Source organism: Saimiri boliviensis, chromosome 8 (genome assembly GCF_048565385.1).
Source record: "Saimiri boliviensis isolate mSaiBol1 chromosome 8, mSaiBol1.pri, whole genome shotgun sequence".
Classification (NCBI taxonomy): Eukaryota; Metazoa; Chordata; class Mammalia; order Primates; family Cebidae; genus Saimiri; species Saimiri boliviensis.
The window spans coordinates 38,706,767-38,724,322 of record NC_133456.1 but is presented as its reverse complement, the minus strand read 5'-3'; the positions used below and the strand labels follow the sequence as shown (position 1 = coordinate 38,724,322).

General features: G+C 39.0%; 1 protein-coding gene and 2 pseudogenes across 6 annotated transcripts in view; all 3 read left to right on the top strand.

The window, feature by feature from the left end:
* Window positions 1-217: 217 nt before the first annotated feature.
* Window positions 218-326, top strand: LOC120367309 (U5 spliceosomal RNA; annotated as a pseudogene).
* Window positions 327-3,236: 2,910 nt separating this feature from the next.
* LOC101047922 (SH2/SH3 adapter protein NCK1 pseudogene) lies at window positions 3,237-4,743 on the top strand (annotated as a pseudogene).
* Window positions 4,744-6,742: 1,999 nt separating this feature from the next.
* The window catches only part of CD200 (CD200 molecule), a 29,398-nt gene continuing 18,584 nt past the window's right edge, over window positions 6,743-17,556 (top strand). The window contains exons 1-4 of one of the 6 annotated variants that reach the window (XM_074404387.1): window positions 6,768-6,875; window positions 7,811-7,933; window positions 12,386-12,458; window positions 16,335-16,655. In XM_074404387.1, coding sequence (XP_074260488.1) covers window positions 12,428-12,458; window positions 16,335-16,655 — 352 coding nt within the window. In that variant the 5' untranslated portion in view covers window positions 6,768-6,875; window positions 7,811-7,933; window positions 12,386-12,427. Of the gene's footprint in view, window positions 6,912-6,934; window positions 7,934-12,385; window positions 12,459-16,334; window positions 16,656-17,556 lie in introns of those variants that run through there. The other 5 variants (XM_074404389.1, XM_074404384.1, XM_074404383.1 and 2 more) reach the window with 5 other exon arrangements.

Sequence of the window (17,556 nt, the reverse complement as noted above, 5' to 3'; positions counted from 1 at the left end):
GGCATCTGAAGAAGCATTAGGGATAAATATTTTGGTTGCCTCTGGTTTTTTTTGAAACTGAAGTTAATGAGCTCGCTTTTCCTTGTAAATTTCTGCAACTCATGAGATTGGAATATGCCAATTGCATAGCATATGTATTTTCCATCAATCTACTAGCTAGATATTGGTTAATTTACTTCTTGTTGAAATACAAGTGTCTGTAAAGAAGTTATCAACTATACTCTGGTTTCTCTTCAGATCGTATAAATCTTTTGCCTTTTACTAAAGATTTCCATGGAGAGGAACAACTCTGAGTCTCTCTTTTTTTTTTTTTTTTTTGAGACGGAGTTTCACTCTTGTTACCCAGGCTGGAGTGCAATGGTGCCATCTCGGCTCATCGCAACCTCCGTCTCCTGGGTTCAAGCAATTCTCCTGCCTCAGCCTCCCGAGTAGCTGGGACTACAGGCGTGCGCCACCATGCCCAGCTAATTTTTCTATTTTTAGTAGAGACAGGGTTTCACCATGTTGACCAGGATGGTCTCGATCTCTTGACCTCGGTGATCCACCCGCCTCGGCCTCCCAAAGTGCTGGGATTACAGGCTTGAGCCACCGCACCCGGCTCAAAATAGCTATTTTTTAAAGTGCTGATGCATGAAAAATTGTTTTTCATGAGTGTAGGCACTAGAGTGAAAATTAAATTTGTTTCTCATTTTTTCTACTTAATCATGGTATATTTTTGAGAGATTTTCTGAACAACACAGAGACTCTGGTTTCTCATCTGTACCTAATAACTGCACTTATCCAGTTAATGTGAATAAATGGTCCCAATAAAATGTCTGTCACATTACTTAGTACATTCATCTCGAATATTTATTATCATTATACATTAATTTTCATTCCAGACTCTGGAAATTTTATTTTATTAATATAGTCACCAAGTGACTACATTATTTTTATTATTTTATTATTGAACTTATTTATAAATATACATAATTATAAATTTATATATAATTCTTAATAAAATTATTTATTAATTTATTATATTATATTTTACTTAATCATTTTTTATCGTAAATATTTAGATGATTACATCTTCTTATTCTTGAGAATGTTAAGATTATATTAGATGTTATATATCTTTGAAGAACATGTAGGAGTTTGACTATTCATTAGTTTTTTTTTAATGAAGTGGAATATGGCAAATTTCATATAGTATTAATTTTAATGTCAATGAAGCAATGGAAAATCAAAACAACATTGTAGACTAAAGGTATCAAGAGGGTAATACAGTGTATAGAAAAGAAGTATAGTCACAAAGAATGTTTCTGATTTATGTTTTTCAGGTACATCTAGTTCTTCTATTTGTCTACCTATAGCTGGTACACTCATAACATTTTAATTTATTTCATGTGTTGTCATAGTTGTCCTCTGTATTGTTCTGGGAAAGAAAATGCTATCTGTTTGTGAAAAAGAAGATGAGTGAAACAGGGCTAGTTTCAATTATTAAAAAAAAGAAGTTCTGAGGACTCTGGCAAAATCCATCATGAAAACAGTTGTTCTGAAAAAACTCTTTTCCACATGCTTGGCAATTCCTGCAGTGAAGGATATATCCTGGTTAAAGTGATAGTTCACTCTGGAGTAGTATAAAGATAGGCTGTTAGTTATCATTAATGCTTATGGTAAATTGAGTTTAAGAGTCTTTACTGAGGACAGATTTTTGCATGGGAGAATATGGACCACAGACAACTGGTGGGAGGAAGTTCATTGAGTGGTAAAAAGGTAGAGATTGGAAGGAGATTTTTCAAAGAGACTATTGCAGTAGTCAAGATGAGAGCTGATGGTGGCCTGGACTACAGTAGCAGCAAAGGGGACTGAGGGATTAAGGACACATTTAGGATGGCAAGATTTGCTGTGGTAAAAGAGCAAAATGTAAGAATTGTCCTGAAGATTGTATGTTTTTGGTGTTAGATAAAGAAAACGTTTACAAATATGGGAAAGGTTAGAGGAAGAACAAACCTTGGAAAAAGAATCCAGAGCTCAATTTTGAGTATGTTAATTTTGAAATGCCTATTGACCGGGCGCGGTGGCTCAAGCCTGTAATCCCAGCACTTTGGGAGGCCGAGGCGGGTGGATCACGAGGTCAAGAGATCGAGACCATCCTGGTCAACATGGTGAAACCCCGTCTCTACTAAAAATACAAAAAATTAGCTGGGCATGGTGGTGCGTGCCTGTAATCCCAGCTACTCAGGAGGCTGAGGCAGGAGAATTGTCTGAACCCAGGAGGCGGAGGTTGCGGTGAGCTGAGATTGCGCCATTGCACTCCAGCCTGGGTAATAAGAGCGAAACTCCGTCTCAAAAAAAAAGCCTATTTTACATCCAAGGGAATAAGTTAATTAAGTATCTCTATACATGAATCTGAAATGTATGGAACACATAAGGGCCAGTGGTATAAATTTTAGAGTACAGTGAATATAGTCTCCAAGGGGACAAATCATAAGTAATGACGCTCACTATTATAGAGTGGAAATACTATGCAATCTCTGTAATTGGAGTATTTTTATGCCCAACTAAGCATTTGAAAATCTACTTTGGTCAAGCTCAAGAGAATCTGAATCTGAATCTCCCAGTTTTCACTCATAGCTTACTCTTACTATGTACTGCCATGAGGGGGCGTGTTTGGGCTGTATTCTGTGACTTGAAGTATAGTAACATTAATGTCTAGGTACGTATACCTAGAAGTCTAGGGTCAGCATATGTGTGAACCAAGACTTCATTTGAGACAGCCTCACGCGGAGAATGTAATGAGCCATTCTCTTCTCGCATAGAGGTAATTGGCAGGCTTGTGAATTTGTTACTGTTATCTTGTACACTTCAAATTTAAGATTCAAACTTCCAAATTAAATCATGCATTTGGTAGCAGCAATTATCATTTTAGAAATAAATGAAGGGCCCACCCCTCTCCCGAGAGCTACGCGGCAGTGGAGCGCAGGCCTCGTGCCGTTACGGCCATCACAGCGGCCGTGGCAGCGTCCCGGTGCCTTCCTCAGGCATTACAAAATATTATACCTCTCTGAACTACAATAAACTGACCCAAGATCAGCAAAGAAAGAAGCCATTATGTGACTACAAAAGTAAGAGCAATAATCTTGCTAAATTATGAGCAATTAGATATAAACCACCAATTATGAAAACATGTAACATAATGAAGAATTTAATGTCATAATTAACACAACAAACATTGCTGAAGCTGCTGAAAGATGGCAGAAGAAGCGCTGGTAGTAGCCAAATTTGATTATGTGGCTCAACAAGAACAAGAATTGGACATCAAGAAGAATGAGAGATTATGGCTTCTGGATGATTCTAAGTCCTGGTGGCGAGTTCGAAATTCCATGAATAAAACAGGTTTTGTGCCTTCTAACTATGTGGAAAGGAAAAACAGTGCTCGGAAAGCATCTATTGTAAAAAACCTGAAAGATACCCTAGGCATTGGAAAAGTGAAAAGAAAACCTAGTGTGCCAGATTCTGCATCTCCTGCTGATGATAGTTTTGTTGACCCAGGGGAACGTCTCTATGACCTCAACATGCCCGCTTATGTGAAATTTAACTACATGGCTGAGAGAGAGGATGAATTATCATTGATAAAGGGGACAAAGGTGATCGTCATGGAGAAATGCAGTGATAGGTGGTGGCGTGGTAGCTACAATGGACAAGTTGGATGGTTCCCTTCAAACTATGTAACTGAAGAAAGTGACAGTCCTTTGGGTGACCATGTGGGTTCTCTGTCAGAGAAATTAGCAGCAGTCGTCAATAACCTCAATACTGGGCAAGTGTTGCATGTCGTACAGGCTCTTTACCCATTCAGCTCATCCAATGATGAAGAACTTAATTTTGAGAAAGGAGATATAATGGATGTTATTGAAAAACCTGAAAATGACCCAGAGTGGTGGAAATGCAGGAAGATCAATGGTATGGTTGGTCTAGTACCAAAAAACTATGTTACCATTATGCGGAATAATCCGTTAACCTCAGGTTTGGAACCATCACCTCCACAGTGTGATTACATTAGGCTTTCACTCACTGGAAAGTTTGCTGGCAATCCTTGGTATTATGGCAAAGTCACCAGGCATCAAGCAGAAATGGCATTAAATGAGAGAGGACATGAAGGGCATTTCCTCATTCGTGATAGTGAATCTTTGCCAAATGATTTCTCAGTACCACTAAAAGCACCAGGGAAAAGCAAGCATTTTAAAGTCCAACTAAAAGAAACTGTCTACTACATTGGGCAGCGCAAATTCAGCACCATGGAAGAACTTGTAGAACATGACAAAAAGGCACCAATTTTCACAAGTGAACAAGGAGAAAAAGAAGACCTTGGTCTTCTGTTTTATTGTTTTCTTCTTTGCTGTTTTTGCTTTGCTTCTAATATTACTGTTTTGTATTTTGAAAAAAAACAAATAATGCAGATCAGAATCTTTATATGGAAGAAATCCTTTATTGCCTTTATTTCCTTGAAAAGGCACCCTGTTAGTTCTGTTATGATCTCTCTTTATATAAAATTATTATATCTATATATGACATATGCTAAAATAAATTTCTTGGAGAGTGTTAAAAAAAAGAAATAAATGAAAACAATGAATTGGTTAAATATATAATCCAATTTCATGAATTACTGATTTCAAATGAGGTTATATTAATATTAATGTCTTTGAATGTTTCTATTCATTCCCTGATTCAGGTACCCTCTCATCATCACCAATTGAATGACTGCTTTGATTGGCATTTTTTCGGATTATTAGTAAGTATGAGTATGTATTCATATATTTGTTAGCCATTCAAGTTTCCCCTTCTGTGAAGTTCTTGTCTACATCTTCAAGTAATGTCTGGTTGGCTGTTTATATTTGCAGATTTTTTTTTTTTTAGATGCAGTCTTGCTGTCACCCAGGCTGGAATACAATGGTGCAATTTCTGCTCACTGCAACCTCCGCTTCCCTGGTTCAAGCAATTTTTCCTGCCCCAGCCTCCCAAGTTGCTGTGATTACAGGCATCAGATACCATGCCCACCTAATTTTTGCATATTTTATTGAGACGAGGTTTCACCTTGTTGGGGAGGTTGGTCTCAAACTCCTGACCTCAGGTGATACATCCACCTCAGCCTCCCAAAGTGCTGGGATTACAGGCATGAGCTACTGCTCCCAGCCAGAAATATAACTCTTAATGTAGCAAAAGGATATTTAGCCTAATGAAAGATAAGATAGAAGTAAATATACTAAAATAAAATATAAAAACTTTAAAAGTCCTATTATACCAGCGATCACAAAATACAAATAGGTTAAAGTTGGGTGCAGTGCTGTAATCCCAGCACTTTGGGAGGCCAAGGTGCCAGGCTTTTTTTTCCAAGTGTGCAGTTAATATTTCTCTAGTAGAGGAAGTTTCTTTAATAAGAAAGGTTAAAAATAAAGTGATAGAAAAATATATGGTAAAAAAATGTAATACAAAGATGTACATATGCTTATGAAAAGACATGTATAAGAATGTTTATAGCACCACCACTATGAAAAATCCCTTTAATTTGAAAAACAAAGAAATGTTTATTAACAGAAGAATAGATAAATAGATTGTAATACACAGTATTTATAGAATAGGATACTACACATGAGTGAGAATGAATAAGCCACACTACAGGCAATAACATGGATGGATATTTAAAATCTACTGTGGAGTGAAAAACCCAGATACAAGTGAGGACATATGCTCTGATGTCATTCATATAAAATTCAAAATCGGGTGAGCCTAGTCTACAGTGCTAGAAGTAGGAGAATAGGTCAGGTGCAGTGGTTCATGCCTGTAATCCCACTGCTTTGGGAGGCGGAGGCAGGAGGATCATTTGAGGCTAGAAATTCCAGACCAGCCAGGGCAACATAGCAAGACCACGTCTAAAAAAAAAAAAAAAAATAGTTGGACATAGTGGCTGCACATCTATCGTTCTAGCTACGACTCTGGAGGCTGAGGTGAGAGGATCCCTGGAGCCCAGGAGTGAGTTATGATCGCACCACTTGTACTCCCCCGTGGACAACAGAGTGAGTGAGACCTTATCTGTAAAAAGAAGCAAAAACAAAACTGCAAAACTTTTTCCCAGCTTCTTATGAGAGGGTGGTGGTAGTAAAACACAAAAGGCTTCAGGAGATGAACATTTGGTGATTTCTTTGTCTTTTTTGTTTGTTTTTAGAGCCAAGAACTCTGGAACTTGTTAAGGAGGAGGAGGAGGAGGAGGAGGAGGAGGAGGAGGAGGAGGAGGAGGAGGAGGAGGAGGAGAAAGAAAAAGAAAAAAGAATCCTCATCATTAATGCAAATGGGAGGAAACTTCACTAAAGAATCTATTACATCATGAAAGGTGAAATCATTAAGGAATTATTGCTTAAATATATAATTTGTATCTGGATTTTAAAATAATAAATATGTTTTTTCCTAAAAAAAAAAATCTACTGGTTAAATTCAGCTTGAATCCTTTGTCACTACATCAAGAGCTAACAGTTCAACAATTCATCTCCACAACCTCCTACCTCGTTTCCTTTCTCAGTCCAATTAACAGGAAAATGGAAGAAAAAAATAATTATTCCCCCCAAACACAGTCTCAGTTTCTCTAGCGGTCACCTCTGAAAAGGGAAAAATATCTGAAAATAGACAAAGGTGAATACAAACGTCACTTAATTGCCCCCACACAGACAGCCTCCGCTCCTGGGACGGAGAGGAAGAGCTGGTAGGGAGGAGTAAGACGTGGGAGGGACGGCGGGGGCACAGGTGACGTTCTCTGCCGTCAGCGTTCCAGGCACACAGAATTTCAGGCACACAGCCGCAGTCGGCCACGCGCGCCTCCGGGAGCGAGGATGCCGAGGCCGGTGAGCGGGGACCGGGCTTGGGAAGGAGGGCGCAGGGTGAGCGATGCCGACCGAGGCCCTGCGGCGGGCGGCGAGTCGGGGGCGCGGGGCTTCGGCTCTCGCAACGGTCAGGTCCTCCGGCGACTTGATCTGTGGTGTTGCTGGCAGCGCTTTCCTCTAAGCGCTATCCCTTGCTTAGGAACGGATTTTGCCTTCCAGAGGGTGGTTTACAGGCCGCTGCTGGCGTTGGGGGTTCTCCATTCCAATTCCCGGACAAAAAGATGCATAGGCCGGGGGGCTCCGGAGCCGCTTGTTCCGAGCTGGCGCGGCTAGCGCATCCCCCTGCAGGCTCACGGCTCGGCTGTCGGGCTCCAGCTCCCAAAGCTGGGGAGGCACCCCCTATTTTAAACTGCCCCCAGAAGGGAATGAGGCATGCTGCATTGGTTCGTGTTAACACCAAAAGCTGCGGCGGGGATGCAGATTTCCAGGCTCGCGCTCTCCGGGAGAGCTCCTACGTCTTCTCTTTGTTACTCAGCGCTTCTCCCTCCTAGCCCTTGCCTGGGGGAAGCCATGAGCTGAAGAGGGTTAACTCTGAAGCCTCGCTTGAGAGAACTGAAATGTTCTGTGATCGTGATGCTTGGAAGGGTTAACCCAGGTTATCTAGAGAAACAGACATTTTGTTTATTCGTAACCAGCTTACAAGACAAAAAGAGGAGAAGGTTTTCATATACCCCATTGGTATTTGAAATAAAAATCCAAATACAATGAATGCCTCAAGATAATGTTTTCGTGTATGGTTTGCTGGCAAGACCGCACAGCCAGTGATTTCACTGTCTTTCTTAACAAAGGAGAATGGTGGTCTGTGAGCTAGGTTCTCCTGCAAGCTAGATGCGCTTAATCTTCTTTATAACTATCCTTCTAACAAGGAATTATTACCTGGTTTTACAAATAAACAGGCGGAAAGCTAGTATTTCCAAGTCCATGTGACTACATGTGGGGTGATGTGGATTTGGACATAGAAACTTGCCGAGGAAGAGGCATGAATAGGGGCCATGTAGCTGCCGGTTGGGCAGTGTCAGGTAAGACCCAGGCTTTTGTGAACCCTGGACTGATGGCAAGGGTTATAAATGCGCTTGTTTGTTTTCATGACTGTAGTTCCCTTATATGATTTGATCGATTAATTTTTTTTAGCGGCCTAACACCTGTTGGCTTTTGCTATAAACTGGGCTCATATACTAAGTGCTTTAATTAATGTTTGTGAAACACCTGTTGCTTGGAATTGGTTTGGCACTTCCTCTTTATATTGCCCTCCTTAAGTTTAGGTCATGGCTGTCTCCCAAGGAAAGAAAAGGGCATGTACTGACCAGAATTAAAATGAAGAAATCCAGTGAGTAGGAGGATATTAGAATTGAGTGGCTCCCATTAGACAGGAAAAGGAAGAGAAATCCCTATGGCAGATAAAGGAGGAGAGATTTAGATCCCTGAGAACTCTATTTCCCCACCCACCGCTCCTAAGCCCACAAGAAGAAGGATATCACAAGACAATAAAAATTCCAGAGAAACTGAAGGGCACACAGAAAGATCCAGCTTACAGTGATACGGAAAATGAATTCTAGCAGGGAAGTCATTATATCTAAAAGGAATGGCAAAAACAGGGCTTAGTTAAGGCAAACACTGAGAACGAGGGGATGGGGTTCCCACAGGTAGAATATCACCCTTTAACAATCATCCTGAACGTAAACCAGTGTCATTTAAATTATTATGGTTCAATATTCTAGAAATAAGCTTCAAATTATAGTAGCAGCAGGTGGGGCTAACGTGGAGCCAGTGATCAGGACATCCCGCTAAAGCAACAGGATTTAGTTGTTATTGAGGTTCTTAGGGGCAATGAGACAGGCACAAAGAGACCACTACTTTACAGAAGACTATGTTCATACTGCTAAATACCATAAAAGAATAGACAGAGCCAAATAAGAGACTGTTTCTAACAAAGCAAGCAGCCAATGTCCGTTAGATTGGCTAAAATCTCCGTTATCCACCATTGTCTCCAAAGCGCCTACTATAGTGCCTGGAATGAAGTCAGACCCAATTAGGATGATTAGTATTAGAATCAACAAAAGAAGTACAGTTGTCCCTTGGTATCCATGGGGGCTTTGTTCCAAGACCCTCACCGATACCAGTGGGTGGATGGTGCAAGTCCCTTATATGAAATGCCATAATGTTTGCGTATAAGCTATACGTGTCCTCCCATAGATATAAACTAATGTCTCCATTATTTATAATTCCTAATACAATGTAGATTCTATATAACTAGTTCTTATGCTGTATTATTTAGGCAATAATGACAAAGATCTGTATTTGTTCAGTGCAGATGCTTTTTTAAAAAATATGCAATTTCCATCTGTGGTTATCTGAATCCATGGATACAGAACCCGCAGATACAGTGGATCAACTATATTGACAGAAGTTCAGCTCCAATGGAAGACAAGACTACTGCACAAAACACCCATGTTATGAGCTGAGACTAGGATAGTAAGGGACAAGCACTTCCCATGCGAGAAGCTAATGTGTATAGTGACTAATTACATATCCAGGTAGGGGAAAAGCAAGACATCCTGAATGACTTGAGTGCCTAAGAGATAAAAGTCCAAAAGAGAAGCTCCTCCAGGTAAAATGATGATTAATTTGAAGTTATTCATAGATTTAATTATTCACCATTTGTTCCTTTCTTTTATTCAACTGAGAGCATAAATAAAAGAACAGATGCAGGAAATAGCTTGGTGATTTCAAGTCATTGAAAGAATGGTGAAATGGAGGTTTGGTGTGCAAGGTGTTAATCACAGTGACAGGAGATTGAGTAACACGTCCTTAAGGACTGAGCAGCAGGCAATGACAGATGCGGTCATGCTATTTTGCCAGCAGAGCTTCTGGACAGTGACTCATTGGCTTTCAGAGATTCCTTGGCTCTGTGGAAACCTGTTTGAATGCTTCTTAAATACAGTTTCAAAATTGAATTTAACATATTGTTGCAGGACAATGAAGCAGAGACTGCTGTGTGAATAGCAATTTGGTAATGCCTCACAATCATGATTTGGTCATAGGCAATAACAATCTACTTTTGTAATGATAGGTGGAGGTTTTAAAACGAACAAAACTTTATACATAGCGGAGGCAAGATGATGTAGTGATTATGGTTATAAGCTCTGGAACCAGTCACTTCTCTGTCATTTCATAGCTGTGTGGGCAAGTTACTTAACTTCTCTGTGCCTCATATTCTTTATTTTGAAAATGACGATCATAATAGTGCCTCCTGGCCGGGCACGGTGGCTCAAGCCTGTAATCCCAGCACTTTGGGAGGCCGAGGCGGGTGGATCACGAGTTCGAGAGATCGAGACCATCCTGGTCAACATGGTGAAACCCCGTCTCTACTAAAAATACAAAAAAACTAGCTGGGCGTGGTGGCGCGTGCCTGTAATCCCAGCTACTAAGGAGGCTGAGGCAGGAGAATTGCCTGAGCCCAGGAGGCGGAGGTTGCGGTGAGCCGAGATCGCGCCATTGCACTCCAGCCTGGGTAACAAGGGTGAAACTCCGTCTCAAAAAAAAAAAAAAAAATAATAATAATAATAATAATAATAGTGCCTCCTATATAGATTTATATGAAATATTAGATGAAATACTTTATCTCAAGTGCTAAGAACAGTCTCTAGTACATAATAAATAGTCAATAAATGTTAGTATTCGTGGTTTAGTAACTTTATGCAAAATATAAGCTGGAGTATTATTTTAATGTTTCATCTGGTGTGGTTTTTTATTCCAGTACTTTATTTTTGTCCTCTGGTCTTTCAAATCAGACAGTTAAGCACCCATTGCCTTAGGGGAGGAATTCTAAGCAGAAAATACATTTTAGTTTAAAAATCCAGCATTTTGTAATACCAAGAGCCTTGCCATTCCAGTTTCAAATGCCTAAATGCTAAAAGATCACGGATATAATGTTCATGCTAGAAAGAGTTGATCGGATGAATGCAGAGTGATGGAGGAACCAGCTTTTCTGGCTCAGAGAGATAAATATTTTCTAGGCTGGGACAGCAAAATGGGACTGATTGATGTTTATGCTCAGATACCAGTTTGCATTCCCAAAATAAGGCTCTATGCCCAGCCCCCGGACATGGGAAGTTCAGGAGAGTAGAAAATAGAACCTGCAAGTAGTTGTTGAGATATAAGAAAAAAAAAATGCCTGTGTCTTACAGTCCCTTGAAGGGACTGTAGGAAGCAGCATGCTTGTCCATCATGGCGAGGAAACAGTAAAACAGAGATGGATAGATACATGGGAATTTAGGCAGAAAGCCTTGGAGAATTTCCTTTCACCCAGCACAAGGGGAACCCAGGGACAGCCTGGAAGAACATGAGCGAACACCAGCTCATCTTGTGGGCAATAATTGCACAAATTAATGACAGTGATGACTTGAGGGGAACACAGCCATTTTAGCAAATGCTAGCATAATAGATGGTTGTAATCAATGATTAGTAGCCCTGACTTATAGCTTGGCATTTTTGGAACCCCCAGGAATGTAGATGCAATGCTAGAGATTGGGACAATTATGGGGTGTTGGGTTTGTGGGAGACTGATGAAGATTATGCAACATTTATTGAAAGTAAATTCTTATCTCTAGTTGGAATAGTAACATGAAATAAAACTAAAGTTCAGTTTAAAAAATACAAGTAAAAGTTACATTCTTTACATGTTTCTATCATGAAAAATAGAAATATACAAAACATATAGGAAAAAAATTACATTTCTTGCCTTTGCCCCCCCATAAACATACATACAGACCAAATGAGTGGATCCATGGGACTACTGCAGAGAAAAGTTCAGCTGCCTCTACCCTGCCTTATCATTTTATAGAAGGATGATGCCCAGAATAACATTCCCTTAAATACTCCCATGATTTGTAAGAAGGCCAAGAATTTCTGCCCACACACATGAAAATAAGGCAATGAAGGAAAAAATTAAAGCCAGTGCTGGTTTTTAAAACATGCAGTTTATATATAAGACTTGCAGAATTAAAATGAACCTCAACAAAATTCAAGGCAGTCAAATAATGTTCCTGAAAAGTGGTTACTCCTTGAGTTACATTTTTATTATTAACAGATGTGAATTTTTTTGGCGAGTGGATGCTGTCTAACATTTGTATTCTCAGCATTTTCTGTATTATTTAAGGCAGTTTGTTTTCCCCAGTGATCCTATGTCTTCGAGAGCTTGCTCTTGACAGTGGTGGCTTTAGGAACAAGGTCCCAAGTTGCCAGGGATTGCTATTGTGTTGGAGCCATGCTGCTGCTTTTCCCTCCTCATAACCTGAACACGCTTTGTTATTTCTTGCATTTATAACCTCTAGTTCTGCTCCCACAAAACCAAAGTTCTTTGGTGGGTAAAAACTCAGCTACAACATTCCCTGAAATAGTGATTAGACTGAAGCTTTCTTGGCTTTGTCCAAATCCAAACCCCATTTCTGTACTTTGTTTTCTGTCTTCAGGTGGTCTTCTGTCATCTGTCTACCTACAGCCTGGTTTGGGGTATGGCAGCAGTGATGCTGTGCACAGCACAAGGTAAAGAGGCTCAATTCCCCAGCTTGGATTCCAGCAAACACAATTTCTGCAGTGAAGACATTTGGCCACTATTGTTTGTGTGATGCTAGTTCCATTTATCTGTGTGAATTATTTAAACATTTAAACTGCTTGCAGGAGTGGGAGTGGTTCTTTCTGCTTTCCACATTTTTGTTTTCAATGTAGCAACACACTTTGATATTTAGAAGCTGTTTCCCTAGTAGCTGAACCAGACTTATGAAAAATATCCTCTAAATTAAAATGCAATTTTTTACTTACTGAATTGAAAAACTCTTACAAATAATGATTTCCTGTGTCTATAAAAATATGGTAATGCTTGAATTCAGTCTTTTTGGAAGGTAATCTGGCAGTAAGCCTTGAAATTGGGTGTGTTCCCTTTTTACAGAAAAAAATGTAGAAAACAATGAAACGTAGAAGTTATACAATTATACGTGCTTATATTATCTGTTGTATTACAAATGTGGCTATGCCATCTACTTATCTATGGAAGTTCCTAGTTCTTCCTCCTCGGTTCCTTGGGAGGTCACACTCACTTTGCTAATGGCCTTTTCATCGCTTGCAGTATGATGTTGCTCAGCATCAGCTTCCACAGATGTGGGTGATGCTGGTGAAGATCAAGTGGACTCTGGTCCATGACATTCATCACAGGACTTAACAACTGAACAGAGGAATCTAAATGAGAGGCCATAGAAGTAGCAAAGAATTGTACACGTCCCCTAAATGATTTCGTCCTAGTCAAAAAGAAAAAAGAAAAACTCATCCAAGAGTTGAACTCTAGTTTGAGTCCCCTTTCACTCTGCTTTCTAAAAGCAATCCTTTCTTCAAACCTCTGCTCTGCAGAATCTCAGCAAACTTTAAGGAAACCTCAATCCTAGCAAGAGATATTGTTTACCGGAACTTTTCACATCTTCCAAGAGTGTACATCATTTAGTCTTGAATTATGCAATGCTCAGGGGTTCCAGCCTGTATTTGTTATACCATCTTTCATTCACTGATATTGTTGGGGAGCTGTTTGCTCAGCCTTCTTTTTTTTTTCTCTACTTATACTTAGCAACATTTTATCTATATTATCAGTCTTTAAAAACAAGTTTGGATGCTTGTGATCCAGTTTACATTTTTGTACCATTGTATTAGTTAGTGCCTTTATCTTTATTAATTCACTGCGATTTTTGAAAGGGAGGATAGGAGGTTTGGAAGTAAGTGTATTCATTTTTCACTATCTCTTCTTTTCTATTAAATGTTGCTAGAATTAAATATGTTTCTCTGAGAACTGTCTTGTCCATTTCTTTCTTTTCTCTTTTTTTTTTTTTTTTTGAGACAGAATTTTACTCTGTCACCCAAGCTGGAGTGCAGTAGCACGATCTCAGCTCACTGCAACCTCCACCTCCAAGGTTCACGCAATTCTCCTGCCTCAGCTTCTCAAGTAGCTAGGATTATAGGCACCCCGCTACCACACCCAGCTAACTTTTGTGTTTTTAGTAGAGATGGGGTTTCACCTTGCTGGCCAGGCTGGTCTCAAACTTCTAATCTCAAGTGATCTGCCTGCCTTGACCTCCCAAGGTGCTGGGATTGCAGGTGTAAGCCACTGTGCCCAGCCTGTCTTACCCATTTCTATAGATTTTTAACATATTATGCACTCATTGTCATTCAGCAATAATAATTTATGATTTCTTCTATGATTTCTCATGTACCTAGGACTTAAAAGAAGTGTGTAGATTTCTATTTTTATTGTACTATGAACTGTGTTCAAGGCCATACATAGAGTAACAACTTTTTTGTAGCCTATTTTGAGTTCCGTTTGGAAAAATGTTCTGTGTGTGTTTTGAAAAGATTATACATCCTTTCTTTGAGTAAAGTGTGTGTGTTGCAGGGGTGCGGGAGGGGCTTATGTTATCTTTATTCATTTAGTATGAGTTACTGGGTTTATAGAGTTTATTATATCTCTTTAATTGTATTGACTTTCTCAAAAGTTTGGCTATTTGTTATTATGTTGAGATTTTCCATCAGATAATCTATCATAGTATGAGTTGCTAGTATTGGAGAATGGAAGAAATTTATATATATATATATATGTATATATATATATATATGTATGTATATATACACATGCAGAGAGATATCTACATACATATAAAGTATATAGTGTATATCTATATAAACATATAAAACATTTATCATATTAAATACCTGAAGTGTATATATAAATATATATTGTTTTTCAAATTTTATTTTCTTTATGATATTGTCTTACTTTGTCACCCAGGCTGGAGTACGATGATATGATCATTGCTCACTCCAGCCTTGAACTCCTGGGCTTAGGCAATCTTTCTGTCCTAGGCTCCTGAGTAGCTAGAACTACAAGTACGTGCCACCACAGCTGGCTAATTTTTACATTTTTTGTAGGGATAAGGGTCTCATACTGTTGCCAAGGCTGATCTTGAACTCCTGGCCTCAAGTGATTCTTCTGCTTTGGCTTCCCAAAGCACTGGTATTACAGGCATAAGCCACTGTACCTGGCAGTTTTTGATATTTTCTATTTAACTTATTTGCTTTAATAATTGTTTAAACATATGAAATTGAAGGTTCTCAATATGATTGTGGATTTAAAATTTTTTCTTTGTAATTCTAGTAGTTTTTGCTTTATATATTTCAGAGTTATGTTGTTAGGTGCATAAAGGTTCATAATTAATAGATCTGATTTTAGATTGTTCCTTTTATCATTTTGAAAAATACTTTTTCTCCTCTTATAGTGCTTTTGTCTTCCATTCCCTTTTTCCTCTCCTTTTAGAAGTTTTATTGGACTGATTTTGGAACATTTAAGTCTACTCATTAAATTTCTCCTTAATTCCTGTCATATCATTATCTCTTTGTGCTATATTCTAGAAGAATTTTATGGCCTGGTCTTACTGTTTACTAATTTACTCTTCAGTGGCATCCATTTTGCTAAGCCAGCCAATCTATTGTAATTTTATATTTCTCATTTTTTACATCTCTAATTTCTATTTATAATGCTTTAATTACACTTAGGATATCACATGTATTCATGTCAAAGTATTTATTGGCTTCTGATATCTTTATTCATTTGGTATGAGTTATTGGGTTTGTACAGTTTATTATTTCTCTCTTTCATTGTGCTGGCCTTCCCAAAAGTTTGGCTATTTGTTATTATGTTGAGATTTTCCATCAAATAATCTATTATATTATGAGTTGCTAATATTGTAGAAGGGAAGAAATTATCGCCATAGCGTTTAATGAAAGTGGAGGTGTGTAAATTATTATTTGTGTGTCATCCTCCAGAGCATTGTCCCATACATCTCTCTAACCTATGTTCCTATATACACTCTTGCTTCCTGGAGGCAGACACCTCTGTTCTACCTGCTTCCTTCGGAGAACGTGTGTATGTGTGTGTGTTTGTGTGGAATCCATAAGGCTGCTTCATCTTCTTTACTTGAAGTGATCACGCTGCCTGTTATCCTTTGGCCTTTTCTGGCTCTTTGTTTCTACTTCTCCAAGCATGGACATGCTTGGTGAAGCTGCTATCCTACCTGGCAATTTACATCTTCAATCTCATTGTACCTTCTTTGCAGCTTACAGAGGTTCTTCACAATTTCTTGTAACTGAGAGTTGCTTTCTTGTTTTTCTACTCTGCTACTATTCTTTAAAGATTGAACAAACATATTTGAACCTGTGTATCTCTCTGGAACCATGTAACAATGTAAATAAATGTTTTTTTCTTTGCATTTTCTCTATCTTTTTTATGTTTGACATTGAAAATACATTGTATTTGTAATTAGGAAAAAGTGTATGTGTGTTACAATCTTTAAATATAAATGTTCTTTTCTGATTCCATGGTGCAAGTGGTGACCCAGGATGAAAGAGAGCAGCTGAATACGCCTGCTTCCTTAAGATGCTCTCTGCAAACTACCTACGAAGTCCTGATTGTGACATGGCAGAAAAAGAAAGCTGTAAGCCCAGAAAACATAGCCACCTTCAGCAACAGCTATGGGGTGGTGGTCCAGCCTGCCTATAAGGACAAGTTGAACATTACCCAGCTGGGACTCCAAAACTCAACCATCACCATCTGGAATACCACCCTGGAGGATGAAGGGTGTTACATGTGTCTCTTCAATACCTTTGGTTATGGGAAGATCTCAGGAACAGCCTGCCTCACCCTCTATGGTGAGAGTCTCTGGAATACATTGTCTGTGTCTGGAAATACTCTTTTCAAGAATGTCTGGAACAGGCGTAGGGCCCAGTTTTTCAGGATTTTAACCACAGAAAGGGTCATGAGAAGATAGCTTTTCATGTCTACTATAGCTTTGTTTACAATTATTTGGAGAGTTCATGGGGCTACGCTGAGTTCTTTGACTGGAGCTATCTTATTTCTGAGGGATTCTGCTGTCAACAGGAGTAATTTGAGGACAATCGTGAGGGCAACAAGTTTTCCATTAGCAGTAATAAGGTTCAGACCTGGCTTTGCCACTAGCAATCACGTGACCGTAGAAGAGCCCTATCCACTCTGCACTGGCGTTTCACTGTCTGCACAATATGTGTGAAATAGATCATTTCTAGGGTCACTTACAACTTCAACTTTTTGGATCTAAAGATAGAGCCAGATTGGGCTAGCCTTGAGCCAATACGACTGTCCTTCTCATTTTGCTTCAGGGTACCTCTTTCAGGATTGATAAGGGCACATAGAGCATATCATTTCATACCTGAAATGATGCCAACTAAAGATATACCTGGACAATACGCATTCTTTTAAAATCCAGGAGGTGTAGTTTAATGAGATTCCTTTCCTCTTAACTGACACACAGCTGAGATGAAAGATTAGGAAGTGGGAATAAGAGATAACTTTGGAGCATGGCACACATGGCAGTAGTTTTAGGGAGTAGAGGACAAACTTAGGGTTATTAGGAATATTGAAGGGAGAGTTTAATAATGCCAAGAACATTGCCCACAGGGAAGAAGAGACTTAGTAGATAAAAATGCAAGGGAAATAGCTTAGTAAATAAGGATGTAAGGGAGATAGGACAACACCAAAAGAAATTTCTTTTTTTTTTTTCTTTTCTTTTTTTTT